The sequence below is a fragment of the Zosterops lateralis genome, assembly GCF_965231275.1.
Source record: "Zosterops lateralis genome assembly, chromosome: 4".
Lineage (NCBI taxonomy): Eukaryota > Metazoa > Chordata > Aves > Passeriformes > Zosteropidae > Zosterops > Zosterops lateralis.
Genome location: NC_139765.1, coordinates 54,367,736 through 54,395,459, shown reverse-complemented (window position 1 = coordinate 54,395,459; position 27,724 = coordinate 54,367,736). Strand labels below are relative to the sequence as shown.

The following is a 27,724-nucleotide window of genomic DNA, read 5'->3' as shown; positions in this document are numbered from 1 at the left end:
ATTAATGGTTTTTTCACTACTGTGAACAGTGCATTCTTCAGCCTGTTGACTTATTTTTTTACATGTTTTTCTCCCTCTTCTGCCAGAATGGAGTCATGTCTGGACTGATGCAAATGCTGCTTCTGAAGGTTTCTGCTCACATCACAGAACAGCTGGGAATGGCCCCAGGAGGAGAATTCAGAGAGGCTTTTAAAGAGGTGTGAACTTGAAATGGCTTTTCTAAGACAAATTACTGGCCTTTTGCTTCCAGAGTTGAACTCAAATAAAACCATTTTGTTACTGCCTAGAAAAGAGCACTCTGGCCCATATCTCTGCTGAAGCCAATGAAGTAGTAAAAATCATTTTCGACTTCAAACTGTACCTTAAGGTACAAAGATTTGTGGGCATAAGTGGTAGGAAAGCAATTCCAAAAAGGCTTCAAATGATAAGGCTTTTTCCTGATGATATTTCTGAAGACATTTGTTTTCATTAATAATTGACTTTTCTTTAAATACTTGTTTTTGAATTCTGAGTATTGATCTTGGTCTCACTCTTGGTGGTGTCAGGGTTTCAGGCTGTGAAAACCAGCTCTGAAGGTATAATGAGATCTGACACATTCCATTCATCTACAAAGATTGGGGAAGTGAAATATCTGACTGATCTGTTAGTCCTATATGGTCTTTTAACATCACCTTTTGTACTACTGCCAGCAGTGACACCTGGAACTAAATAGTAGCTGTGTTTTACACTACTCTTTTTTATTTATTTATTTATTTTAATTTTTTCTTTTCCCCTGGGAACTAGGACTATCCATCTTGAAGAATATGTATCTTGCTATTTTTATGTAAATTGTAGGCTAGTAAGGAAATCTGAGAGAACATTGCTGATAAACAGTCTGGAATAATTTGGTGTATTTATCCTTAATAAAAAGAAAACTTCTTCAAGGTTTTTCTTGACCATTCTAGACCAGAATGAAACATTTTAAGTCTTTCTCATTTTAAGTGGGGGAAAAAAATTAGCTCTGTCCTATTCTAAAGTGATTGCTGGAAATTTTTAAACAACTATGCATAGGAAAGAATTTTCTAGAAATTTTGTACTGTGCTAAAATTTGTCAAGTCTCGCATTATCATGTGGTATCTGGCATCAGTTATTGTCTCATGAGCTCTTTCTTCAATATACCATGACCAGCTGTAAGGTAAATGATCCTGACAAATCCTAGGTGAAAGCAAAATGATGACAGTTGGTTCACCTCAGGCTTTATTCAGGCCCAGATAGATATTGAGTCCCATTGTCACCTTATGTAGTAAAAATCAAAAGCTTTCTGCTTCAGTACAAGTAACCTCAAGGGTGTGGCATTACAATTTATTTTTTTTACTGTAATACCCACTGCACTGTGTAGCAGATTTATTGTTTTATGAAGTAATGTAGTAGTATTTTGTAAATTATATTTACTGGAAAGCCAAAATATTTTTATCTTGAAGTATGACACTACTTGCTCTTTTTTAAGATACCTTGTTTAACACAGTAAATCCTTAATGTTTGTTAATAAGAATGTGCTGTTCTGCAGTATGAAATGTTGATTTGTATCTTCTCTTTCAGGCCAGTAAAGTACCTTTCTGTAAATTCCACCTTGGTGACCGACCCATCCCTGTTACATTTAAGAGAGCAATTGCTGCACTTTCCTTCTGGCAGAAAGTCAAGCTTGCTTGGGGCCTTTGCTTCTTATCTGACCCCATCAGGTATGAATAAGCACCCCATATGTTTTATGTTGGGGGTGGTTTATTCAATTCTTCAGTTTGACTTTAGTATGAGGGTACCCAGCCTGATGCAATGAAATTTGAAGTTAGTGAGAAGGATGAATATACAAACTATCCTGCAATAATATGTATTTTTGAAGTGAAAGCTGTCTTTCTGATCTTTTGTCAGGGCTTCCTTTAATTGTCTTACAATGCATTACTTCCGAGTGAAGTGTAAGATTAGGTGCTAAAGAATTCCTAGTATACTTTAAAAATTTTCTTTATATTATTATTTTAATGCAGAAAATAAAATCTTTCCCACCACTGTGTGTGGATATTGTAAATAAGGGAGAGTAAAGGTCTCAGTGCAATGATTCGTATGTTCTTAAGAGTTCCACATGCAGATATCAACATGAGATTCCATGGAAAATAGGAGTAATAATTCAGCATCAAAATTGTCAGACTGTTGATGTTTCTGGGTCTGTTGAAAGCTAGCATTTCTCCTTTAGCTTGCCCTGATGATGTTCGTAGTGTTCTTTTCATCTTGGAAACTAAAGGAAGCCTGTTTGACATCTACCTTTAGTAGACAGTGATGCCAAACCAGGTAACTTCAATCCACAAGCTATGACCCACAGCTAGAGGTGCTAACAGAAGGGTTTATAGCACCTATGAAAATAATAAAAGCTCACTACATTTATTCCTGCAGTTCTTATTTTGCATTTCCTGCCCATTTGCTATTCTTCTTTTCTGGAAATTGGTTTATAACTTTGACTTCCCCCCTAGAGTCCTGTGATTGACACTAGGAACCTGCAAATCTCTCTCCATGCCCTCACTGTGCATTACAGTGTGCCTTTTTTGTTCTTAAGTAGACTCTCTGTGTGTTCAGTGATCAGATCTGCTTCCTCAGAAGGGCTGTATGTAGGCTCTTCTAAGCTTATTAACACACACTGAAAGTGGGGCACCACAGTAACTCCTGCCTTTGAAGCCCAGTGGTTGGGCTGAGTTGAGTTGTCAGCTTTTAAAGTGGGAAGGGAGAAAATCCAGTTGAGCTGGCTAAAGGCAAGTGGCCACTTTTCTTTCTCTTTCCTTCACTGTAGAGGCGCTGTTAGGTATCAAGTTTTACAGGTTTATGGAGATTATTTTCCTTCTGGAGAGGAAAACAGGGAGGAGAACTGTACACTGTGTTTAGGTGTAACAGCCTATTGTTTTTATTCATTAGTTTGTGTGTTGACCTTTAAAAGCATAACAGATACTGAGAAAACTTCCCTTTCTTTCAGTAAAGATGATGTGGAGAAATGCAAACAGAAGGATTTACTGGAACAAATGATGGCAGAAATGATTGGAGAATTCCCTGATCTTCATCGAACCATTGTCTCTGAACGAGATATTTACTTGACCTACATGCTGAAGCAAGCAGCAAAGCAGATAGAACTACCTCGAGCTTCAGAAAGTAATTATTTTAAAGCAGAGATTATAACCGGCAAGGTGTTCTTTGTATACTGGTCCAAAGTTCAGTTCTCAGAAAATCTGGAATATTCTGTTCATGAATGCCACATGTCACTTAAGATACAACACTTAAAAATTTAAAAAGGGGTATTACTCTTCTGTTGAAACCACCTAGAGCAGTAGACTCTAAATTATGTTTCCTTTCTCATTGTGCTGTTTAAAACTGGAAAGTAGTGATTAACCAGACAACTATTTCAAAAGGCAGGGATCTGGTATGACAGCACAATATGGGACAGTTGTCTATCTCTCTTGCCCCGTTATCTCACCAAATTCATTGTTGTCACTGGCTGCTGAGGGACTCATTTCTTGATAAGTTAGTTCTCTAATTTCGGAACTCATCATAATTTTTTTTATAATTATAAATTGGGCTGCTAGAAACTTTGATGATCTGGCACTAATAATCATATGTGACTCTGCTGTTTCAGCAAGGTATAGGCACATAGAAAAATAGTATTTGTCTAATCTTTGGAAGTATTTTGCTGGCATATGTGATCTGTATGCCCTTCCTATAGATAAGTGTACTGCACTATGTTACCTCTTACTTAAGATAGTGTTTGTCATCACTTTAGTGCAGACACTGTTGTAGTTGCAGTTCTGATTTAGAGCAATCGTAGAATAGACTGAGAAAAAGAAAATTTAGAAAAAACAATTTGGTAAGTATGTATAATAGTTCTAGTGTTTCCAATACAGTTTTGTTCCATTTTGAGGTGGTCTGCTTTTTATGTTTTTGCTTTATTTTCTGGAAAAACCATGGGTAGATATTTAAAGCTAAAGAGTAGAACTTGTATTTTATATTTAGGTATTATATACAATTTTCCCCATAGGGAAGCAGCCTGATCATTATCTTAGAAAGTTTTTTCTGAGTTATTTTTATTGTGGCATGGTGCTATATTTTTCACTGGAGAAAACTTCCAGAAACCACATTTTGGGTGTTGTGAAATTTGGATGGTAGATGAGGGTGAGAGCTGGCACATGTTGCGTTGGTCTGATGTAGCTGGCCAACTGCTGGATGTCACTGGCCTGGATTTGCTGTTGCTGAAGCCAGGTCTCTAACAGTGAACCTCACAGGGACAGATGTGGTCTCAAGCATAGTTCTCCAGTTGTGAGCCCAAATCTTGTTATACTTTGTGTGCCGGGTGCCCTGTCCAAAGTGACAGAGAAAGTTCTCTGTCCAGGAGATGACAAAGACCAGGGGTGTTCCTCATAAGCAGCACAGAAACATGACTTACACAGAGAAGGAAAGAAGTTAATTCAGCTTGCATCTGCTAAGCCCTGAGGCTGGAGTATGAGCACTGGCCAGATCTATTTATTAAATAAATGATTCCTGAAAATCCAGAAACCATGCTGACTTTCAGACTCTCAATGAAAGAGGCAGTGGGTGAGATGAGTATGTAACAACAGTGTTTCAATATCTGGTAATAAAAGCCCCTATATCTTGGAAAAAATCAATTTTGTAGTCTCACACATTGCCTATTTATTTATAGCTTGAAATTAGATATGTTTCTTTCAATCTCTTTTCTCAGATGAACCTAGACAATATATCCCAGCTGTTGTAGTTGGTGTTGTTGGCATGGGTCATGTACCTGGAATTGAAAAGAACTGGAATTCCGACTTAAAGATCCAGGAAATAATGAGGTAACAATCGGCCTTTCCTATGTATTGATGTAACAGCTTCTCTTGCTGAAAACCAGCAGTTTCTTTGCAGTTTTTCTGGTTGGTTGTCACAGCTTGAAGAGGCATCTCTACTTCATCCTTGCCCTGTCGGCTCACTGACTTGCTGTGCAGTGCTTGCAGATTGTGCTTACAGCAAAGAAAAAGAAAATATCAAAGAAAAAAAAATAGTTGAATATGGAGGGAAGCAGAGATGAGAATATGCCCTTGTCTAGAAAGAAATTAATTGGTCCTCATTTAAGTCTTCTAAAATGAAAATTCAAATGAGGGCTGTAGAATATGCTGAAAACAGAACAAGGCTTTTAGCCTAACAGGTAAATATAAATAATTGGATTTAAAGCTTTTGTTTTGTCAGGACACTGCTGGCTCTGGCAAGCTTTGTGTCACAGTTGCTTGTACCCTTAGTTTTGGATTATTTTAAATTAATTTATATTTTAATTATTTTTTATTTTACCCTATTTGTAAGTATATATCTAAGTAATTACTTGTTTTAATGTGTATACCTAACTAATTATGAGCTGGTTTAACCCATGTATCTGGTGAACTCCTTCCTCAAAGATTTAAATAGATGTATGTGCTTTCTAAAAGACAGAATTGAAGAACCAAGCATTCAGACTGTGTGTATCCTGTAAATCCACAAAGGTCAGGACTTCAGAAATACAGGAGAGCTTATAATACAACCTAGTAGTATTGGTCTGTGGTGCTTTAGGATTTTAGAGTCTTTCAAGTATTCACACTTGCCTTATCACATCTGTTTCTTGTGTTTATGTAACCACCTCATGCATCTCTTCAGAAGCTATGAAAACCAGAAAAGACTGACATCCACAAAAATGGTATATTTAGACATCTAAAATATGATTTAGAGAGATTTTTTGTTGTTTGGATTCAAGAATGCAGAGTACAGAAGTTCTGCATAGCCATTAATAACTATCTTTCAAGGCTAAGCCCCGCCTGGAGTCACAAATTAGCTGTCCATGTTCCTCTGCACCCTTGCAAATAACCCGCACAATGAGGTTGTCCAAATCCATGGAGTTGTGTGGTGGCTGTTGGTTGCATCCTTGACAGCACAGAACTGAATAGCCCAAAGACCAAAAGCCTGTCTTCAAGCCTGCATAGAAGGTCTTTCTCATCAAAGTTTAGGCTCTGACTTGATTGTGTTTACCACACCAGTGCCGTAACTGAGCAGAAAAGTTACTAGTATCTTTCACAAGACATTAATATTTCATTAACTTGATTTTCTGAAATAATATGAAGCAAATGACATTCGTAAGAGTGCTGCATTTGCAACTTATTTTTCTTTAAACTTTTTTGCCCCTTATGCTGTTGCAGTGCAGTTGCAGAGCAGAGCTAGGGCTTTCTTTTGTGTGTTTAATGTTCATCATCTCTCTAGGATGGCAAGTTTTTAAGACTTTCACAGATACTTAGTTAAATTTTAGAAGTTGGAACGTGAACTTGAAAATTTACATATATTTCTAATATATTTACCCATATTTCTAATATATTCTAAAACATACATATATTTCCAATTTTTTTCTAATTTTTAAGTTCATGCATTGAACCTGACTCCAGGCAGACCTTACTGTCTGCCACAGAATATTTTGAGTTGGAAGGGATGTACAAGGATCATTGAGTCCAACCCCTAAGTGAATGGCCCATACAGGGATTGAACCCATGACCTGGGAATTATTACACCATGCTCTTGACCAGCTGTTATTAATTGAGGTTTTTTTAATTGTGGTGAGGTATTAGAATTGAGAAAGAGTAGTTGGAGAAGGGTGTAAGAACATAAAGAGATACCTTTACACCATTCTTGGTTCAATACATATGCTATTTTTAAACTCTCCTGTATATTGCTGTAATGTGCAAAGTCTCACCAGTGATAACTTTTCCCTAGTTTGAGCACATGGATCTAAACTCAGTCTTGTTGTATCCTAATCTCAGCACATCTAACCTGGTTTGAGAGCACCCAGTGTTTTTGCACTGTTGTAACAGAATACACTCAAAACTTTTTCCGCATATAAATAAATGATGCCTTGAGGCTCCTTTGCAACAACATATGAAAACCTCTGAGTTATCCGTGACAGAAAACCCATGAGGTGCTGTGGGTGCAGGGCCAGCTGAGCTGCTGCTGAGCCTGTTAGTGAGGGTGTAGGGCTGCATGTGCATGTGGCTGTGCTCTCAGAGACAGCTTTTTTGGGAAGGCAGTATTAACTGTTTGCTTTGTACACCAGCAGTGAGACTGCTTGAAGGTCATGGGGGTAGATCTGGTGTGCCTGTTGTCCTTTGCCCTCCTTGTTCAAGTGGCCAGTGCAGAGACTTCCAAGTGGCTCTGTGAAAATCTCGATATTCTCTCCTGGTATTCTTCAAGAAGTCTGGATATTGACTTAGTTATTTTGGCAGGGTGATGGATGAGTAAAGGTTCCTAACCATTAAGAGTGGCATAATACATAGGTAAAAAAGGCTTTGTAAGTGTTTTAAGCTTTTTATTGTTATTTAATTTTATGTAGCTCTTGAACATGAAAGAATACACTGTTCATTCATGATGCATCTGTTACCTGAAAATTTCCTGCACTATGGAGAGGAAGGGGGAAAAAGATCTTTTTTTTTTTTTTTTTTTTTTTTTGAAAATGCCTACTGTTTCCAGCTATGCAGATACTATCATTGTTTTCTATCTTTTGTTTCAGTGTGCCTCCTCCATCAGTTTCAAGTAAGGTTTTCAAATTCGTTGTAAAAGCAACATTTCTTGGACTGCTGGGATATGGCTGCTACCGAGTAGGTCACAGGACAGTTCAGTTTGCTCTCTCAATGCCAGCAACACATCTCTATCTTCAGAGGCTGACAGAGGTGTCTCAGCAGTGGACATGGAGTAGAGCATGGAGTAGAGGCTCTGTGTGAAGAAGGTGGCTGAAGAAAGGGTGATGGAGGCAACACGTGAACTGGACTGCAGGATGAGGATTCTAGTCAGAGCTGATTGATGCTGAGCAACACTCAATCACTATATAATAAAAGATTTGATATTAAAGTTACACCAGCTATGATCTAATTAATAGTTTTGATTCTTGATAGGTGTGTTGCATGAAACCAGATGATTCCAGATTGAGGTAAAAGAAATGTGTATGCAAATATATATATATATTATATATGCATACTGTATATGTGTATACTATATATGTGCATTATATATTATATATATATATAAAACTGATGATGTTGTACAGGCAGCTTAAAGGGTGTGTGTTCATGGCTCCTTTTTCAGAGGAAAGAGCAACACAAAGAAAACTAATTGGCTGCATCTCCTCTGAAGTTCAGGGATACTTGAGTGATTCTTTGATTTTTTTTTTCCTTAGGTATAATAATACCAAGTGTTTGTTTCTGGTGCCAGACACTTTTACACATAATTTAAAAGGACATCTTCTCAATGTGTGTTTTATACCTAAACATTTAGGCTTTTTTTAAACTTAAGAGCTTTCCGGAAATTTCAGAATTGTACAGGCTGTCATACGTACATGGCTCAAATTTTTTACAAGCCTTATTGAAGAACAGGAATGTTGCCTTTAGATTGCATCCCTTGTTACCACCACCAGTTGAATTGACTTTCTCCTGCATAGAGAAGGTATAGCCACCCCATCAGAATGCAATGTGGTTTGTGTCAGATGTTTACAGGACGCTCTGTTCCTTTAGATTAGCTTATTTAAACTGTATTATTTAGCCAAATCCTGCTGGTTTCAGTATTGTAAAATTGAAGAAACTAGAACTACTGTACAATTTACTTTAGTTTCTCAGACCTTTCATATTTGGCAAAAAAAGCCTAGAATTAACCTGCCCCTTGTTTTTGCTACATGAAAGTATTTTATTTATCAATGTAATTTCTTGGTGGATGAATATTTTAATCTATTTAATAGAAAGCAGTGTTCAATTTAGTTTTTCAACCAACTGTAGCATTTTATTTGGATTACCTGCTATTTATACATAAAATTATGGGTACTACAGACTGCTGTTAATTTCTTTTTTAATTATCTGGAACATTCATCCATCATCAATCTGTTTCTTTTTTCTTTTTTTTTAATCCTAGGTTCATATTTCTTTGGAATTTTTTGGTACCTTCCCTTTTTACAGGATTGTCAGTGATTGTAAAATGCCCTTGGCAATCAGCTAATCCTAGTTCAACAACACAGATAACATTGTCATATCAAAGTTAACCTGATGTATTTGAACTTTGTCCCCTTTGCTCCTCAGACTCATATACAGTTGCTTATTGTTCAAAGTGAAGTTTTTATCTGTATTAATTTCTTTTGGGAATGAAAGATGGGAACCACTATGTGAGGCAGGAGGAGGAAGAGTTGATGTTGTGCTTTGTGTTTCTTTTTTTTTTTTCAGTTGGTTCAATAAAATCCAGAAACCACTTTTAATAGGGTGTATTTCCAAAGGCTTGTGTTGGAAATGGTTCCATACAGTCTTTCATTTGCTGGAAGTATTACATCTGTCTTCTGTACAGTGTTGTCTTTTTTGAGCTTTTAAAATTAAGGATCTGATGCTCCTCTCTGTGATGGCATTGACTTTGCTGGGAGCTTGTCTGTCCATTCAACCTGATGCTTTTCTGCCTTGCTCTTTAAAAATTTTATGAGTTTCAGTGCAGCAAATTATTAAAGTGCATGTTTATCTTTAACCTTGCTGAATCTAACCTGATTCTGCAGAGCTCTTAAGATGATGCTAGGTGCTTTTCTGGGTCTGGGCCTTACACGTGTCCAGGGAATGAACTTTAGCAAATGAGAATGACAGCAATTCATGCTTCTAGGACACAAAGTGTAAATGATAATATAGAAAACAGTGGGGCAGGTCTTTTTTATTTTCTATTTATTAGTGCTTAAGAAACCACCAGCCATCTCTAGTAAGAGCATTTGTAAACAATTTATAGAAGAGTAGAGTGACTGCCTGAATTTTGATTCCTGTTTTTTAAAAACATTTAATGTATTGTTTACAATTAAGCAGTCCTATTTTAATAATCCTATTACATTTTATGTACATTTGTAAAAGATGAAAGCAAAAGCTTAAGCTCACTCTTCTGGCTTTACTGGCATACCAAAATGTTGTTCTGTTGGTTATTTTCTTGAGAATACTTAGCTGGTAGAATTATTAAATATATTGATATTTTGCTTTAAATTATCTACAGATTTTTAAAGTATCTGCAGGTATTTTAAAAGCTCTGTAGATCTTTGATATCTGTGCTCAGGTAATTTTACACAAAGGAAAACAAATCTAAGGTAAATTTTAGATAGGAGCCTTAATCTTGGGTGGGAATAATGCTAAATGATTGTCATGGAGCATTCTTGCAGTCTTGATGTTTTATGCTTTTTAGCCAAAAGTGATTACCATCTGAGGTGTCCATTGTTATTTAGTTATTCTCTCCAGTCAGTACCTTAGGTCTATTGTTTCAGTCTTTTTTTTTTTTTTACAAAGCATATCAGCAGATTCTTCAGGGAACCTCTTTGTGGATGGAGAATTTGCAATGTATCTTCCCACTGTTTCAAATTGGCAGATGATATGCATGCACTGTTTATTCAGTGGCGCTGGAAAGTGATGAATTTGCAGAACTAACAATTTTATGAATCTATACACAAATTCTTGATGTTGTATATTCAGTGTGTTGTACTGTTTATATAATATAATCCATGTTTTAGGTCCATTCTTTTCTGTTCTAGTCAGTCCTTTCAGTCTTAGCAGCATCCTGTAAAATTTAAGTATATGTTGAATTGTCCCAGCCCCGCCTCAACCTTATGAAGCCATATTGTATTTTTTTGGAGACATGTACATCTGTTTTACGCATTTGTACATGTGATGTAAATTTGAAGTATTTTTAACAATGTGTGCCTTTAAAGTGATTTAAAATAAACAGCAGTATGTTCTATTATATAAAAAATAAAATATTTTAACCACCATTTCTGTTGAAGGTATTTATTTTCCTAATTAGCCAGTATTTTTATTGAGAGCAAACACTGGTCAGCCAGATATAGTACAGGATCATTCCACCATCTAACACATTTTCCTGGAGAACATTACCTGAAGAATTGCCTCCTGCTGAGGGCATCTGATTGTAGTGCTGAAGCAGGGGAGTTAGTTTCTCTGCCTACCACATGTAACTGGTTAATAGGAAAGAACAGTTTCCCTGTCCTACTGAACACACGGGGAGACTGCTCAGCATGAGAACTCAATTTCAGAGTCCAGAGTTAGGTGTGGTGAGTTGATTTTGTTGTTGTTGCTTTTCTTTTCCTGTCTCCAGTGCTCAGTCTTGTAAGGAGCTGACAGCTGTAGTCCCAATCCAACACTGGCTTCACATCAGGCACAGTAATTTGTGTTTCCAGTGCTGTCCTCCGTATGGGAAGTAAAGATCCTTTATGTGCAAAAGATGTTGAATGAGTGGCAAAGAGCTTTATCTTTCAAATTGACATAGGTAAATCAATATGACCATTACTTTAAAAAAAGACATTAATACAAGACCCTGTATTCACATATATGATAAGCTGTGTTCCATACAGATAATGCACCATCTGTTTGTACCCTTTGTCAATCAATGGTCCATCTTTTTTGATTGTGTGTAAAGCAAAATGCAGCCTGTTCTTCCGGGGTCAGGCAAAGTTCCCTGCAGTTGAAATTGGAGCTGTGGCTGCACAGAATTGCTGGTTAAACCATTTAGGTGGAATAAAAATCTTTGATTTTGTACTGTCCCTGAGAGTGGCAGAGGATGCTGCACAGCAGCTCAGCTCTGGAGCAGTGCTCAGTCAGCCTCAGGTGGCACCTGCTTGCTTTGGGAGTGTATTGTTCACCAGCATTAAACTGCACACTGCCGGCCCACGTCATGTTTGAGGTGTCTTCAATACCAAATACAGAATAAAACTGAAAGATTGACTTTTTGAGGTGGATTAAAATGTCTGTGTTTCCACTGGAATCTGTATTTCTGTGTGTGTTGTAAAACATGTAAAAAACTCAGAAACATATCAAAGTTACCTCAAAGTGCCAGGCAGTGGGAACTACCCATGGAAAAGAAACTATCATTTGTGTAGCTCTCAGATAGTCATGTATGTATTTCCCTGTTTCTTTTTAAAACTGAAATAAATAAACTTTAATTTTACACTTGAATGTTTTAAGACTGACATTTTTGTAAGATGCGTGAGTTTTAAGTACTGGCAGGAGAAGGGTCATAATGTGGGTCTAACTGATGGACAGACTTCAGTGGGGTGCTGAGCCCGTGCCGTGGAAACGCACATGGAAGACATCAAGCACAGGACAAAAGTACCTCCAAAGATACACAGCTGAAATCAGTCTACTGACTCTTTGGGTGAAAACACACACCAGCAGTGTATATCCTCTGACCAGCAGGTCTTGTGTGTCCACATGTATGTGAGGACCCCAGGAACAGCTGAAGCTGTCCTGTTCAACAGCTCCCAGCTGAAGAAACTGGCTGGGGGTTGGGTAATTATCCCTTCCCTCGTCGCTTGCCTTGTGCCTGCTGCAGAAAATATATTCCGGGGAGGCAACAGCAGAAAAGATGAGGCTCTCCTTACTCGCACTCCCAGTAGAGAAGGGGCTGGGAGCTGGGGGGTGTGTGCTCTTTTCCATCACAAGACCTTGTCCTTTGAGTTCTGACACCTGGCCTGACTCTGGCTTCTCCCTGGTAGCTCCCTGCTGGGTTGTGACTGTGCTGCAAGGTAAGCAAACGCTTGCTTATGCTTGTTGGTTGTTGTGTCTGTTGATTTGTGTAGTATGACACGGAAAAGCTCTTGTGATGATATGGGCAGGGGGAAAGATGCACACAGCTACTTTCACACTTATCCAAGATACTTGGTACTTGTATATCATGACTAATGCCTGAGTGAAAGTTGGAAGGATCAGACCCAAAAAGGAAAAAAAAAAAAAAAAAAAAAAAAAAAAAAAAAAAAAAAAAAAAAAAAAATAATAATAATAATAAAAAAAAAAATAAATTAAAAAAAAAATCCCAGCTAGGTGATATTCTTTCAGTGATAAGATGTCCCTGATTCTGACGACAGAGAATTTACGTTTACGTTTGTCTATTTACAAACTGGACAAAGTAATGAAAAGCAATATTTGGCTAGATGCAGTGATTATTAACGTGATGTGCCTCTGCATCTGCTTTCTCCGGGGCCAGCAGGAGTGTTCTGTTCTGGAGCCGTGTGTGGGCAAGCCTGGCAAGGTTGCTCAGGGCTTTAAGTCTGTACAAGTGCAACAGGGTTCTGGGTGTGCATCCCCTGCCACTGGGCAGCTCCTCTCCCTCTCCCTGCTGCCATCACCACGTTGTCTCTTGTTATGGTCCTTTAGAGCCGAGACTCACGTTCGAGTTTAGCTGGAATGTACAACAGCAGTAATTTAGTGCCATCTACTGCCTGCAGACGGTTTACCTGCTGTGTCCGGGTGTAAGTGGAGGCATCCACCGGACCCTTCAGAGAAAGAAAGGGTGCACACCTTGGAGAGGTTTGGTCTTGACCCACCACTGAGATAGTGGCTATTAATTGAAATAACACAAAACAGGACCATTCCGAATAAGTACTGAACTTGTAGCAAACATTCGTTTATCTTTTTTCTTGTGGGTCCAGCACTCCCGCGACCCGCTGCCTCAGGCCGCCCCTCGCAGGGCCTTGGAGCGCGCTGAGCTGAGCTGAGCCGAGCTGAGCCGAGCCGAGCTGAGCTGAGCTGACCCTGCCCGCCCGAGGCCCGCCCTCATCCGCCCGCTCCTGGCCGCTCTCCCGGCCCCCGCTCCCCGGGCGGGTGTCCCCTGGGCGGGGTGTCCCCATGGGCGGGGTGTCCCCTGGGCGGGGTGTCCCCTGCCCGGCCCCGCCCCGGCCCATGGCCTCTGCGCTGCGCGGCGCCCGCCGTTTTCCCCCGCGGCTGCTGCGGGCGGCGTCGGGCCCGGGGATGCAGGGCGCGGAGGGCGGCGGGGGCTGGCTGGGCGCGCTGCGCTTCGACAACCTGGCCCTGCGCTCGCTGCCCGTGGACGCCTCGGAGGAGCGCGGCCCGCGGACCGTGCCCGGCGCCTGCTTCGCCCGGGTGCGGCCCAGCCCGCTGCAGAGCCCGCGGCTCGTGGCCATGTCGCTGCCCGCGCTGGCGCTGCTGGGGCTGGAGGCGCCCGCGGCCGACCCGGCGGCGGCGGAGGCCGAGGCCGCGCTGGTGTTCAGCGGGAACCGCCTCCCGCCGGGCGCCGAGCCCGCGGCCCACTGCTACTGCGGGCACCAGTTCGGCAGCTTCGCGGGGCAGCTGGGCGACGGCGCCGCCATCTACCTGGGCGAGGTGCTGGGCCCGCGGGGCGAGCGCTGGGAGATCCAGCTCAAAGGCGCCGGCGTCACCCCCTTCTCCCGGTGAGGCCCGGGGGACGAGGCCGGGGCTCCGGGGCGGGCCGGGTCGGGCTGGGCCGGGCTCGGGGGGAGCAGCGCCCGGGGGACGGGCCGGGCCGGGCCCGCGGGGGGACGGGACGGGACGGGACGGGACGGACTGGGGGCCGCGTTAGCGAGGGGCCGGAGCCGGGCCGAGGATCGGCCCCTCAGGCAAAGGTCAGCTCTTCAGCCCTCGTGGTTATTTGGGTTTTGTTCAACTTTGGCATCAGCGAGTGTAATGCTTAAATGCCACATCAGCTGGTGGCAAGATTTCCCGGTGGAGAACAAGAGTGTAACTGCATCTGCTCGGGTGGCGTTCCTTCTGTCTCCGGTTATCCTCCTGTGCGGGTTCCCCCTTTGGGAGGATGCAGACCGTGGGGAGAGCCGTGTGTAATTACTGCCCACACAGATGGTATTTAAATACGGATATTTGGTTGTGCTGCTGGTCCTTCTCCCCACTCCTTCCAGGGAATAGTGGGCAAGTCCCCAAAACGGCGTACTGACCAAATCCCTGCAGGGGATGGGTATCTTTGTTAGTCACATTAGCCTTTAAATACTTTAAACATTTCAGATGATTTTTCCTGCTTGCATTTCCCCTGTTTTCTGTCCCAGCTCTACCCAGGCTCGGTAACACCTTAGTTTCATGTATGTGAATGTAGGCTTCTGAAGGCCTTCTTCAGGTCTGTGAGGGTTAAGGAAATCACAGTGAAAATCCCAAATATGGTGGTAGCTTTGTAGGTCTGCCCTGGACAACTCTCCTGTTTGCCTGTGGTTTTGGAAGTGCTGGGGGTGTGGGCTGAGAACCACCTGTGTCTGTTCCATTTGTTTAGTATCTAATAAATAAGCTACTTTGTTATCTGTCTGTTTAGGTGGTTTGGGGTTTTTTGGTGAGGCTGTTGTGCAGGGTTATATTTAGGACCCCATTTCTTGATTGCTTACCCAGAAAGATTCAAAATAATATTTTTCATTATATTTCACTTAATTAAGAGGAAAACATTGACTTGATATACAACAAAACAACTATAGCTATCCAAATTTTTAAATTTTTTTGAAAGACTATTGCGTCAATAAAACCAACACAGTTAATGATTAGAAGGGATATGTGTACCTGGAAGGTTTATTCTGATATGTTTGCTCTTCATTGCAAATTGTTGTGTCCATCTAATTGAACTTTAACAGAAGTTTGAAGGTCTTGCTCTTCTTTTCACATGTGCCACTCCTTTTTTGTGTGACCGTGGACAGAGTGTGCTACTTTTAGGCTTTTATTTCTCTGCTGCTCCGGAGGACACAGGAGTTGCTGCCTCAATAGCCTAAACCCCTCCGTGTGTTCTCGCTGCAGGCAGGCTGACGGCCGGAAGGTCCTGCGGTCGAGCATCCGGGAGTTCCTGTGCAGCGAGGCCATGTTCCACCTGGGAATACCCACAACACGGGCTGGCACCTGTGTCACATCTGACTCCAAAGTCGTTCGGGATGTATTTTATGATGGGAATCCAAAAAATGAAAGATGTACAGTTGTTCTGAGAATAGCCTCTACATTTATAAGGTAGGAGCCTATTTTGTTGGTAGATTTTGTTGTTTTGTTTTTTTTTTTTTTTTCCTTTAAAACTAACCTTCTTTAAAATACCATTTTAAGTGTGTTTCCCTCGTGGCACCATTTGTATGTTTCTTGTTCTGGAGGCTTGGAACTTCTTCTGCAGGACTGTAGGAAGCTGCTTTTCTTGCTCAGCAGATGGGATGGGCTGCTGTCCTTGCACTGAGACAAATAAATACTAGGGATGCTGGCCTGGTAGAAAGAAGAAGCAAGTTCTGCAGACTTAGGAGAAGACATTTTTCATGTTTATTCCTACACAGAATATATATATATTTTAATATATTTTAATTTTTTTTAATAGTAATAATAGTAGTGGTGGTAGATCATAGCTCTGTCCTTAATTTCAGTTCTAATGTAGTACTGTGAAAGTTTGGGTGCACTTTCCCAAAGCTTAAGAAGTGTGTGATGTTCCTGCTCCAGCAGAAACTGTTAGGCATTTCAGGAAGTTGCGTTGCTTCCTCTTAGGTTACAGAATATTAGAGGAAGGTGAGGTATAAGGAATATACAATTTCATATGTATGTGTACATTTGTGTGTGTTCCTGTGTGTTTACATATCTGGAAAATATATCTGGTGTTCTTGATGTACAGTCTAATATTTAAAATAAGTCCAACTTCTACATACTTGCAGGGTAATTTTTTTTCAGTAGAAGCTGTAAGAAACTCTAATGAGCTGGTGTTCAGTACTGGCAGGGTTGGTCAGTTCAGTCACATCTTGGATGTAGGAGCTTCCTTTCACCAAGTCACTGAGCCTCACCACCTTCAGTGTAGGGATCTTGCAGGTCTTTTCTCTCAGTCACCTGAAGAATTGGTCTTAAGAGATGTGCTGTTATTGCAACAACAGGAAATGTTTTTATTCCATGCAATATCGAATTATCTTAATAGTATCAGATAATTCTAAAACATGTTTTTATTTTGAAACAGATTTGGCTCTTTTGAAATTTTTAAGCCCCCTGATGAGTACACTGGCCGCAAGGGTCCCAGCGTTAACCGAAATGACATTCGAATACAGATGCTCGATTACGTGATCGGCACTTTCTACCCAGAAATCCAGGAGGCTCATTCAGACAACACTATTGAGAGGAATGCTGCTTTCTTCAAAGAGGTAAGGAAGATCAGATTCTCTTCATAAATCCATATTTCTTTAGGAAGTTCACCTGCAAACACAGATGACTGGAGTCAGTGAATACTTTGTATCATTCACTTGTCTGAACTCTTCTTTGAAGAAAGCACTCGGTAGACCTGCTTATTGATTGAAAGCAGTGTTGATATTGATCTAACCAGTGAAAACAGTTTAACCTTCCTAATGGTAAATCATGATTTCCCTGCTTTGGGGGAGCTTCCCAAGGCTTGTCTCCAGTTGCTGGGACTGTCTTAGACTGTGAGAGGGAGGCTCTGACTGTCAGATGATGAGTTGGTGGTGCTGAGACATCACTTGCAAGACACTGTTTTGTAAAATACTGAGAATGCTGAGTCTCATTTTCCAAATTACAGTTTTAACTTCAGGCCTTAGAACTGGAATGTTTAAGGCAGTTGAGCACTCTTATAACTAGCCAGCAAACAGTAAAAATACCAGTGTCTAATACTTAACTAGTCTATCTAAAAGCTGCTGTGATGCTTTGCAGTCTGAAATGATCTGGCATAGGAATGATGAGGGAGCAGCTGCAGCATGATGCACTTTCATAACAGACCAGTAAGAGGTCAAAAGCCAGACTTAATAGCTGACATTCTATGGTTTGGTTTCTCGCCCTTTTTTTTTCTTTACCACAACCTGTACATACTTGCATTAGTTCTTCAAAGCAAACTGTGACTCAGTTCACCACTATATTCCAAGGAGTTTAACTCTGCTGGACAAACCCTTTGTGTGTGAGCAATTGGGGTTGATGAGGAGAGCTGGGGCTTGTCACTCACTCTGTGTTTCCAGCTCTGCAGCTGATGGCATGTTTACTTCCGGATGGGACTTGGGAATCTTTGTGGATATGTGTGTGTGTGCCCAGTCCTGCCTCTTTCTGCTTTTGGCTGCTTTTCCTGGCCCAGTTACTACTGGTTTCCTTCTCCTTCCCCCCACCCCTATTCCTGTCATCCTTTTCTCGTTTCCTCCAGATCCATTTTTTATTTGTTGTGCTCCTCGTGCCACTGCCTGTCCACACTCCATGTCTGTGCTATCATTGCCTCCTCATGTTTTCTTTCATTCCTAGTGGAGACTTTCCAGACTTTTCTCCACCTGAAAATCACCCCAGTCCATTCTCTAATTGAGCAAATACATCCATTAGCAGGGAACTGCTGTCAGTTCAACTCTGTCTTGTTCTATCATTCTTTCTGCACTGTGGAGGAAATGGAGAATAATGTGCAGGTGATTGCATTTCACAGCACTGTCTAAAAGCATCATTATCTGTACTTCTCAAATAATTTGTAGCTATTGTTTAGATTTAAGTGAGCATGTCCTTCAGCTGACAGTCTTATATATACACACACCATACTTGCCTTCTAGTGTGGCTAGCTGTAGTAAAATGTTGATCAAAAATAATAAAGGTGAAACACACAGAACTGTCTGTTCATCATCGATATACCCATCTTTGAGTGGCACTCAAGCTTTAGTTGCTTTTGGGCACTCTCATCAGGAGGATTTCTTTTTACCAGAACGCTGGTGGTGTGTGATGCATCTGTACAAGGACTGCCTTGCCACTGGAGTCCTTTCATCCCAACTCTGGTGGCCAGGATTTTGTCATTTTTAAGTTTTACATTTTTCTGGCACAGAGCCATTGTGCAGGGTGTGCCTCTCTTACTGGTTCATGGCCTAGGTAATCAGTTTTGGACACATGTAGCTGGCTGCTGGCTCCCAGCTGCCCCATGAACCAGCATTCAGGAAAAATGACTAAAGTACTTACCATGAGAATATTGCAAAAATTAAAAGTGTGGGATATCAAGATGAACCCAAAGGTTCTGTTCCATGCATCATTTGTGATTTTCACTTCCTGTCAGGGCAAGATTTGTCTAATTTTTCTTCTTTACTTGACCGTGTATGTTTTTTAAATAAAAAAAAGTGGAAAAATTCCGGATTTGAGCATAAAGGCATAGAAACATCTAATGAAACAATCAGTAGATTGTTTTTTGAACCTTAGTGAAATACACTTACACTGCAGCATGGAGCAAATAGTTATTTTGAATTTCTGTGCATTGTTAGCTATTTGGGAAGAAGAATGATTTTATTTATGAAAGTTATTTGATTTAAAAGTTTTAGCTAATGGCTATGCAAAATTTTTACTTACAGCAATTGTATTTACTTTGTACAGTAAAGTATTTGCAGCTAGTTTTATTTAAAAACCATGTTAGCTTCCTGAGTTTTAGATTTTTAGTGTTGTAGTTGGCAAGTGGGTTAATGTATTTAAGTAACTAGGACTGCTTTAAAATATTATACTATTTATTTGAAGCATGGTGCACATGCAGTGATTTTAGTCAATTCCATAAAAATAGCTCCCAGTTAAGCAGTGGAAAATTTCTGATGAAGCATGTATTTGGTGAAGAATTGCATTTAAATAAAATTGTCATTCTTGCAATATTTTTATTTAATCTCGTAGCTTTATTTCCACTCTCAGAACTTGGAGAGAAATTCTTATCAGTGCTAAAACCTGTTTGCAGTGAATAGTTTTTTTGTATCAGTCCCTTAACTTCCCTGTAAATCACCCCTACATACGAGGTAAACCAAAAGACTGCATTTGCTTATGTAGTTGTTACTCTGCCTGTTACTCTTTAAAGTTAGTAGTAGGCAAAGAATATATTTGTTTAATGACTAGACTAGTATGCAAGTCTGATGTCAAACAGTTAATCTTATTTCAGTGTACTTTCTCCAGTGCATTTGAAAGCTGTTCAGTTGACTGGCAAGTCAAGCATGAATGGAGAGAAGAGGATGCAAATGGAAATGGGAGGCAGAGAAACAGAGGAGTTACTGACAGGAGGAGAGAGGCAAACTGTCTGTAAGATGTTTGTGTGTATGGCATACTGCCAGAATCTGCTCAGTTCACACTAGGAAATACAGGGATATATTGGAAATACATTGTGATGAAAAATGAAAAGAAGTCCTTTCTTTCAGATAACCAAACGGACGGCGAGATTGGTCGCCGAGTGGCAGTGTGTGGGGTTCTGCCATGGCGTGCTGAATACAGATAACATGAGTATAGTTGGACTAACCATTGACTACGGCCCTTTTGGGTTTATGGACAGGTCAGTGTGGCATCACTGTGTGGAATGTGCATTTGTTCTTGCTATGTTGGACAATCCTGGTGTTTGTGGTTGCTTTAATATTTTAACTCTGAAGTAGATTTTTGAATTGTCTTTATGACAAAAAGATAGTTCTAGTTGTCCTGTAATTCTTCTTTCAATGTACTGTAAACTGTGTTCACAACGTCTCAAGCTGTTAGCTTGGTCTTGTAGCCTGCGGCTTTGGGAAAAGAATCAAGGAGTGGTTTCATTCAAATTTTTTAGTTCCTAGAGCAGAATAAAATAATGAAAGCACTACTTCTCACTGTATTGGTGTCCAGACAATTAGAAGAATGCTAACTACTTCTTCTCTTGTAGGTATGACCCTGAGCATGTTTGCAATGGTTCTGATAATACAGGGCGCTATGCTTACAACAAACAGCCAGAGATTTGCAAGTGGAACCTGGGGAAACTTGCTGAAGCTTTAGTTCCAGAGCTGCCCTTGGAAATAAGCCAGCTCATCCTGGAAGAGGAGTATGATGCAGAATTTGAGAAACACTATTTGCAGAAGATGAGAAAAAAACTAGGGCTGATCCAACTGGAATTAGAAGAAGATAGTAAGCTGGTGTCTGAGCTGCTTGAAACCATGCATCTCACAGGTTGGTGAACAGCACAGAAGGTGCTTATTTAATAGCCCATCAGAATCTATTATCAAATCAAAATACAATTTATATCTTGACCTTAAAAGAAAGTAGCCTTGTGCAACTACGTTGTTATCTGTGAGAAGAACAAAAGGCTGAAAATAATTACCTTCTTGTGAACTCTGTGTGTTGCCTTATATAGGGCCCTTATTTCACATTTGCACCCTCACTGAAACAAGAGTTTATTTGCCTGTACTGCTGTGGGAGGAGGTATGGGAACTGCTTTCCTGCTGATTTATTAGTTGCATTACTAATAAAATTAATTTTTTCAGCTGGAGACTTCACAAATATTTTTTACTTGCTGAGTTCATTCTCAGCAGACATTGATCCTTCAAAATATGAAGATTTCTTAGAAGAGCTTACAAGTCAGTGTGCTTCTGTGGAAGAACTGAAAGTTGTTTTTAAACCACAGATGGATCCAAGGTATGACACTGCTTAAATGCTTTTGGCTTTTGCTCTTAGTTTTATTATAGCCATAATGAAATCTGCGTGGTATATAATATTTCACTGATTTTAAGACTGGAAATGCCACTGTTAAATAGACATGATATATACAGCAGTGACTTTCAGCAGTTGGCTCACAAGTTAAAGTTATCTGAGCTTTTGCTTGGTCTTTTTTTTATTTCCTTCCCTGTCTCTGCTGACTTGGGGCAATGAGAATCCCAAATAATGAAGCGATAGGAAAGTATTTTACAGAAGCGGGTTTGAACTACAATGCTGTTGTGTTCTGCTAGTGTACTGTCAGCAAAAAGTCATTTTCAATAGCCAAAGTTCTCACCTAAGGGTAAACTTCAGGTGGTGTAGTCCATGCCCCAGTTGTTCTGCAGTCCAGCTAGTCTGAGCATGGAAAAATAATAACTCATGTTCAGCTGCTGCTTATAACAGTGATTGCAGCAGTGTTCCACTTTCTGGAGAAGAAGGAAAAAAATTAAAGGTATTTTGGTTACACTTTTCTCCCTCCCCCCCTGCCTTGTTTTTAAGTGCTCCATGAAGGTAATGAACCTACCAAATTTTCCAAAATTTTTTGCTGTGTGTTGATAGCACAATACAGGGATAGCTTGTGTGGTAGAGATGGGACAGTATTTTTTAAACATTGCATTCAGAACTAGAGAAACATCAAAAGTAGCTATAAATCATCATGATAGGGATGTGACATTTTGGAGGGGAATAGTACTGTTTTATTAAAGTAAAGTGCATGACTGATTTCTTTTTTAATTCCAGCACTTGGATATCATAGATCTAGGCATGTCAGATGTGTATATCAGGTCTGCATAAAAGCACCTGGCTTATCTCTGCTGACTGAAAGTAGGAAAATATAACTTGATATAACGAGTTGTCGGTTTTGAGGCCAGGATATCTCTTTTCTCTTTTGCTTAAAAATACATTCACAGAGGAAAGTCACATACAGAATACACTTCATATTTTCATATGCTGCAACTCTTGGGGTTTTTATTTTACTTTATGCTATGCTGTAGTTATTAATTCAGGAAAAATAAAAGCTAGCATTGTATTGCAAAATAAGGTGGAGCTATTGTACAGCACCAGCTAACACAATGAAATATGAAAAGATACAATCCTAGTCAAACTTGCAGCAAAATAGTCTGGATATTGTTTGGAATTTATTAGCAGGAAGCAGTTCTGAGTCTGATTTAGACTGGCTAGCTTAAAAAATTAAACACAGTGTTGTCTCATGTGACTTAAATGAAGTGTTTTTCCCCATATCATTTAGGTTTTTACGAGTACTGGCAAAAAAACCTAGATGTTAAATAAACCAAAAAAAAAAAACAAACAAAAAACCACCAAAAAAAAACCCAAAACAAAAAAACCCAAACAAAACAAAACAAAACAAAAAACACCACCCCAAAAACAAAACCTATGAATTCTATATTATCTTGATATCTAAGTAAGATGAAAATTTTTAAACCAAATTCCTTTCATAGTTCAAAAGGGTGTTTTGATGAGAATTGTGTAACTAAACCAGTAATTTTGAAAATCTACTGTCTGCACTTTTTTTACCATAGGAATGTGAATTAAACACACTGAAGAAGGGGGAAGAAACAGTTAAATTAGGATCATTTATAATAAAACTTGTTTTTTTAATTATGAATTTCTGTTACTTAACCTCTCTAGTGAAATCCTAGTTTGTTGTTAATGTTTTTGTATCTACTTTGATTGCAAAGAGATGGTTTTTGATAGGCAGCTCAACTTTAGTATCTAATGTGTTTGCTCTTTTTGTTCCCAGACAACTGTCAATGATGCTGATGTTGGCTCAGTCAAATCCTCAGCTGTTTGCATTAATTGGAACAAAAGCTAATATAAATAAAGAATTGGAACGCATTGAACAATTCTCTAAACTGCAGCAGTTAACAGCAGATGATTTACTCAGCAGAAATAAAAGACACTGGAAGGAATGGCTGGAGAAATACAAGTAAGGTTTCCCAGTATTGATAGCACTATTATATTTCTGCATTTTGAGAACAATGTGTCTGTCTCACAAAAGCTACCCTGTCTCAAATATAGATTAGGAGGATGGAGAGGGCATGCAACTCAAGATTATTATCTACTGCCATGATCAGTGTCTTTGTTGCTGTGAAAGTTCAAGGGCATCTTTTTATATTGTTTACTAGATTTTGAGGTTGCGTGAGGGTGTAGAAATGACCTATCATCAAATCTAGTATGAAAGTGCTTCAACAATGTTGATGTTGATTCTGACATAGACTTAATTCCAGTTGTGAACTTTTAAGTGCTCAGTTACTACAACTGACTGACCTCTAAGCATCCTTTGAATTCTTTTTCCAAAAGAAAAGTCTATGTATTAATACAGAAAGCAAGCATTCTTAATCAAAGAGTAAAACTAGAAGTCATCTCCAGGAAGCCTAAAAACTTACATGTTAGCAAGAGATTGTTTTGTAAAGTTCCCCCAATAGAGCATTAATTTTTTGTACTGTCACCTTCTACATGTGGTTCTTGGTAAAAACCAGTTGTTGTCACCTGTTTAATTTCAGAGTCCGTTTGCAAAAAGAAATAGAAAGCATTGGTAACGCTGATGCCTGGAACAATGAGCGTGTGAAGGTCATGAATTCAAACAATCCAAAATACATCTTGAGAAATTATATTGCCCAGAATGCCATAGAAGCAGCTGAAAATGGGGATTTCTCAGAGGTATGCTATTATCTCTTACTCTCTAGGCTTGTGTGGATGTGTAGTGGTGCTGTCAATGACTGACGTTGTACCAGGCAAAATTTAGTCTGGAATCTTGGGCAGTAAGGGGATTGGGAATTCACTGTTCAGGAGGTCTCTATTGTTTTTGTTGACACTGTAATTTTAATGACTGCAGTACAAATAATGGAATCAAAATTCAGTCTGAACTTCACCAGCTTTTCTAGGCTGACCTCAGGACAAGAGAGTTGCTTTTACTGTTTCGAGAGTGGCCTGGGAGGCAGTTGAGGATTAATTTACTCTTCTTCCTTTCTGGAAGGTGTTATCTTTTAAAATTTACAGCTTTCACCTGTGGACTTCAGCATGTGGAACATTACATGCAGAATATGAGAAAATAAATTTATTTTGAGAAATTACATAAGAATTTGTATTTCATATTTGCATTTCAAGTTATTTGAGCCTGAGCCTCATATAGATACAAACTCAACCAGGTACAATTTTACAGTTTGCATCTTGTGTATATTGTTCATCTGTTTAATATTTGGTTTGGAGTTTATGTATTAAATACAATATACTTGCTCATTATTTGGCATGAGTTCTTCTCCATATCGTTAAGCTTTCACTTTCTAAATTCTTAATCATGCTATGTTTTCACTCTAGGTAAGAAATGTACTGAAACTTCTAGAACATCCATTCCAAGAAGCAGAAGGTTTCCAGGAGGCAAGGGAAGGTGCAGAAGAGGAGGGAGCAACTGCTACAGCAGCTGTTTGTTCTCAAGAGACCAGAAGCAGACAATCATATTGCAGCAAACCTCCACTGTGGGCTTCGGAGCTCTGTGTTACGTGATCTTCATAACTGCCTTGTTTTGTTTTTTTGCTGTGAACTGAAGACTGATCCTCCTTCAGCAGCGAAGAATTTAGCAAGGCAAACATCAAAGTGCTATTAAGTTATTGAAACAAAACTACATTTGGATGCATCTGCAGCAGTCTTCAGCTGTGCTTAATTTGAAGCAATTGTGGATCATTGGAACAAACCAGTGACAGTCAACAGCCCATACACATCAGTAATCTAAATGTTTAAAGACCCAAAGTTTTTCCTTTATTCTTACTACATTGCAAGTAAAAACCAGTATTTTATGTTGAGGCAGGCTGGACTTCAAACATCCAAATGGAGTTGTTGTTATGTGAAGACAAAAATAACAAGTCAGGAATCTGATCTGTTTTTGTCTGATGTCTTAACTATAATAGTACTTTTAATATTTATTTAGTGCTTTTTCTATGCAGAAACTTTTAGTCCTCTTTAATGGAGGAATATATTCAGTGTTGCTTGTTTGAAGCTATGTTTTATTTAATTAAGTAGTTCATTTCTTGTGAACCTTCAGATTGGTATTTAATCATTATATATTTTCTGAGGATGTGGGCAGGTTTGAATTTGGGGGGAGCAATAAACTTTTTTTAAGAGCAGAATTAAGGGAGTTTACATACATTCACACTTGAAAGCCTGATGGTGATGTTTATTCAGTATGTTTGCACAAAACACCCATAAATATCTACTAAACTCAGGAGTGCAGTTTAGTAGATTGTGCAATTGCCTTGGGCAGGGTCCATAAGCCACATTAGCATGAGCCTTAAACTACCCCAGCACTCAGATCCAGGTTTGTTTTGTATTTATTTCTGCGCTCCTAAGAGAGTCTGCATGTTTGAGAATTGTGCAGGTGAGGTACCTGCTCATCACACTGGTCAGTGGGGTTCTTCCATTCCTTCTCTACTCTTGCACCATTTAGTTCCACAGTCCTTGAAAACCATGCTGGAAGTTGGCCATTTAGGACCATGCTATTTGAGCTTGGGTAGATGAAGGATGTGGGAGGAGAAGAGGAACTGACTTGCTTGTAAGTTATTTAAAACACTTCAGTTGAGGTTTCAGGGAAGGTTGGTTGCCATTATTGTCACATCATCAAAAGAAAGTTGTTCTGTAGTTAGTTGTTACTTAGCTTTCCGAACTTCTTTTTGAAGGACTGTGTTACTAGTTCAGACTCCTGAAAGGTTTGGTTTAATGCAAAGGCTTCTCTTTCCAAAGAGATCACTGTCTCACACTGTAATTTATGTGTCCTCAAGGAAATTCTTCTGCTACCCCCATGCAAACTTGTTATCAGCTTGGGTTGAATTGTGGCTTTTTTAAGTCTTCCTCAATATGAGCTGTCAGCGAACAGGGCAAACAGTTGGACTGTTGCTTAGCCATCTGTACAAATAGTCAGTTTGTCCTCCTCACTGTCACAGGACATAGGGCATGCTTTCTGTCTTGGAGCTGGAGAACTTATTTGTGACAAATGATGATCTCTGACAAGCACAGCACTTTCTGTGCAATTCTGGAGTCCTTACAGAAAAGGACAAACTAGGTGTATTACCTAACCCATGGAAGAATGGTGTAGTTGAAGGAGGTCTTCTGGGAATAATCCATTTTTGTGGGCATTTGAGGCTTTCATTGAGGATTGTCCTTCCTTTAAATTTGGGTTACTAGAACCAAACCATTTAATGGAAACTTTAGCAGAAAATCAGTGCTGGGTTAAGGGGGGGATTACGTGCATTAGGGAGGGAAAGTGTGTTGGCAATTTGAAGTACACTTGAGACATCCTCTTGCAGAACCTGTGGTCTCTTAATGTGCCTGGTCCACAAGGCAGTAACAGGGAGAAGTTGCTCCAAACTGATCAATGTAACTGTGCTGGTTTTGTGTCTCAGTTTGTATCTTTTCTGTTGGGAAGCAGAAGGGAACCGGGTTTTAGAGGAGCTCTGTCCAAGTTTTGCTTAACAAAATGGTGTAAAAAGTAATGATTCTTAACCATGCCTGAGGGATCAAGTCTTTTTAAGGGCATTGTGATAATAATTGCAGGGGCAGTTAATAGTGGTATAGAGGAGAATAATATTTTAACTGTGTGTTTGGACATACAAGGATTTGAATTAACTACCAAATTACTGTGCACCTGTATTGCCAAAATCATGGAGATACTTTGGAATAATTTGCTAGCAATTATCCTTAAAAGGGAAAATGAATGTTACAGTGAGAAAGGCAAATACAGTGGCATTTGCTGCTAAATATTCTTTGCTTACATGTCAGTCAAGTGCAAGAGGTCTAGCAGGGTTGAAATGATTAATGCAGGCCCTTGGTGTGGCTGCTTTGATGTGCCACTCAGTAAAGTTGTATGTGCAATAGATATTCACCAGCACGTAGAAACTCGGAAGGTTTTCACGTGTTCCAGCCGCCCTGAAGTCCAACTGCTCTGTTCCCCAGGGCATGCAACATCATCAGTGCTTTGTGTTTGAAGAATCCTGGTGATCCAGAGCCAAGTGCAATGCTTGTGCTCTTCCAGCACTCTCATTTCAGCAAGTGGGTCATAATTTGATGATAGAGTTTCTTCTGTTCTTATTCCTGGAGCAGTGTGGAAGCAGGAGGTTGTTCAGCGCAATTCAGCCAAATTTTGTCCAGTTTAGAATGTTATCACTTAGTTCTTCAGAGAGAAAGGAGTACAGCTTATAGCATTTGGGAATCTAAATACTTGACTCATAATTTGCTTCTTGATTTTTACTGCTTGTATTTGCAGTAGGTTCTGAAAATAATATTTATTAATGGTCAAATATTTTGCTTATGTAAAAGCCATGGAGTTGTGCTCAAAATGAAGTGGTGACTCTTCTTATCAAAAGCTTTCTGTGGAAATACTTAATTAGACTTAGCCTGTGGCTATACCATATATCCTGAAGTACCCTTGCATAAAATCAAGTGGTACCCAGATTACAAAACTGAAATGAGAGCCT

The 27,724-nt window shown here is 39.7% G+C and overlaps 2 protein-coding genes across 4 annotated transcripts in view; both read left to right on the top strand.

Moving 5' to 3' along the window:
* Positions 1-10,828, top strand: part of TRABD (TraB domain containing) — a 33,301-nt gene extending 22,473 nt beyond the window's left edge. For all 3 annotated transcript variants that reach the window (XM_083860059.1, XM_083860060.1, XM_083860061.1), the window contains 5 exons: positions 87-197; positions 1,579-1,718; positions 2,993-3,165; positions 4,745-4,856; positions 7,577-10,828. In XM_083860059.1, the coding sequence (XP_083716185.1) occupies positions 87-197; positions 1,579-1,718; positions 2,993-3,165; positions 4,745-4,856; positions 7,577-7,787 (747 nt within the window). In that variant the 3' untranslated portion in view covers positions 7,788-10,828. The remainder of the gene's footprint in view (positions 1-86; positions 198-1,578; positions 1,719-2,992; positions 3,166-4,744; positions 4,857-7,576) is intronic.
* Positions 10,829-13,748: 2,920 nt separating this feature from the next.
* SELENOO (selenoprotein O) lies at positions 13,749-25,384 on the top strand (the record flags this gene model as incomplete). Its single annotated transcript, XM_083859080.1, has 9 exons — positions 13,749-14,257; positions 15,612-15,815; positions 16,786-16,966; positions 19,952-20,082; positions 20,437-20,717; positions 21,032-21,182; positions 23,002-23,187; positions 23,765-23,921; positions 24,579-25,384. 9 exons carry the CDS (start codon positions 13,749-13,751, stop codon positions 24,762-24,764), a joined length of 1,986 nt encoding a protein of 661 aa, XP_083715206.1. The 3' UTR covers positions 24,765-25,384.
* Positions 25,385-27,724: the final 2,340 nt, after the last annotated feature.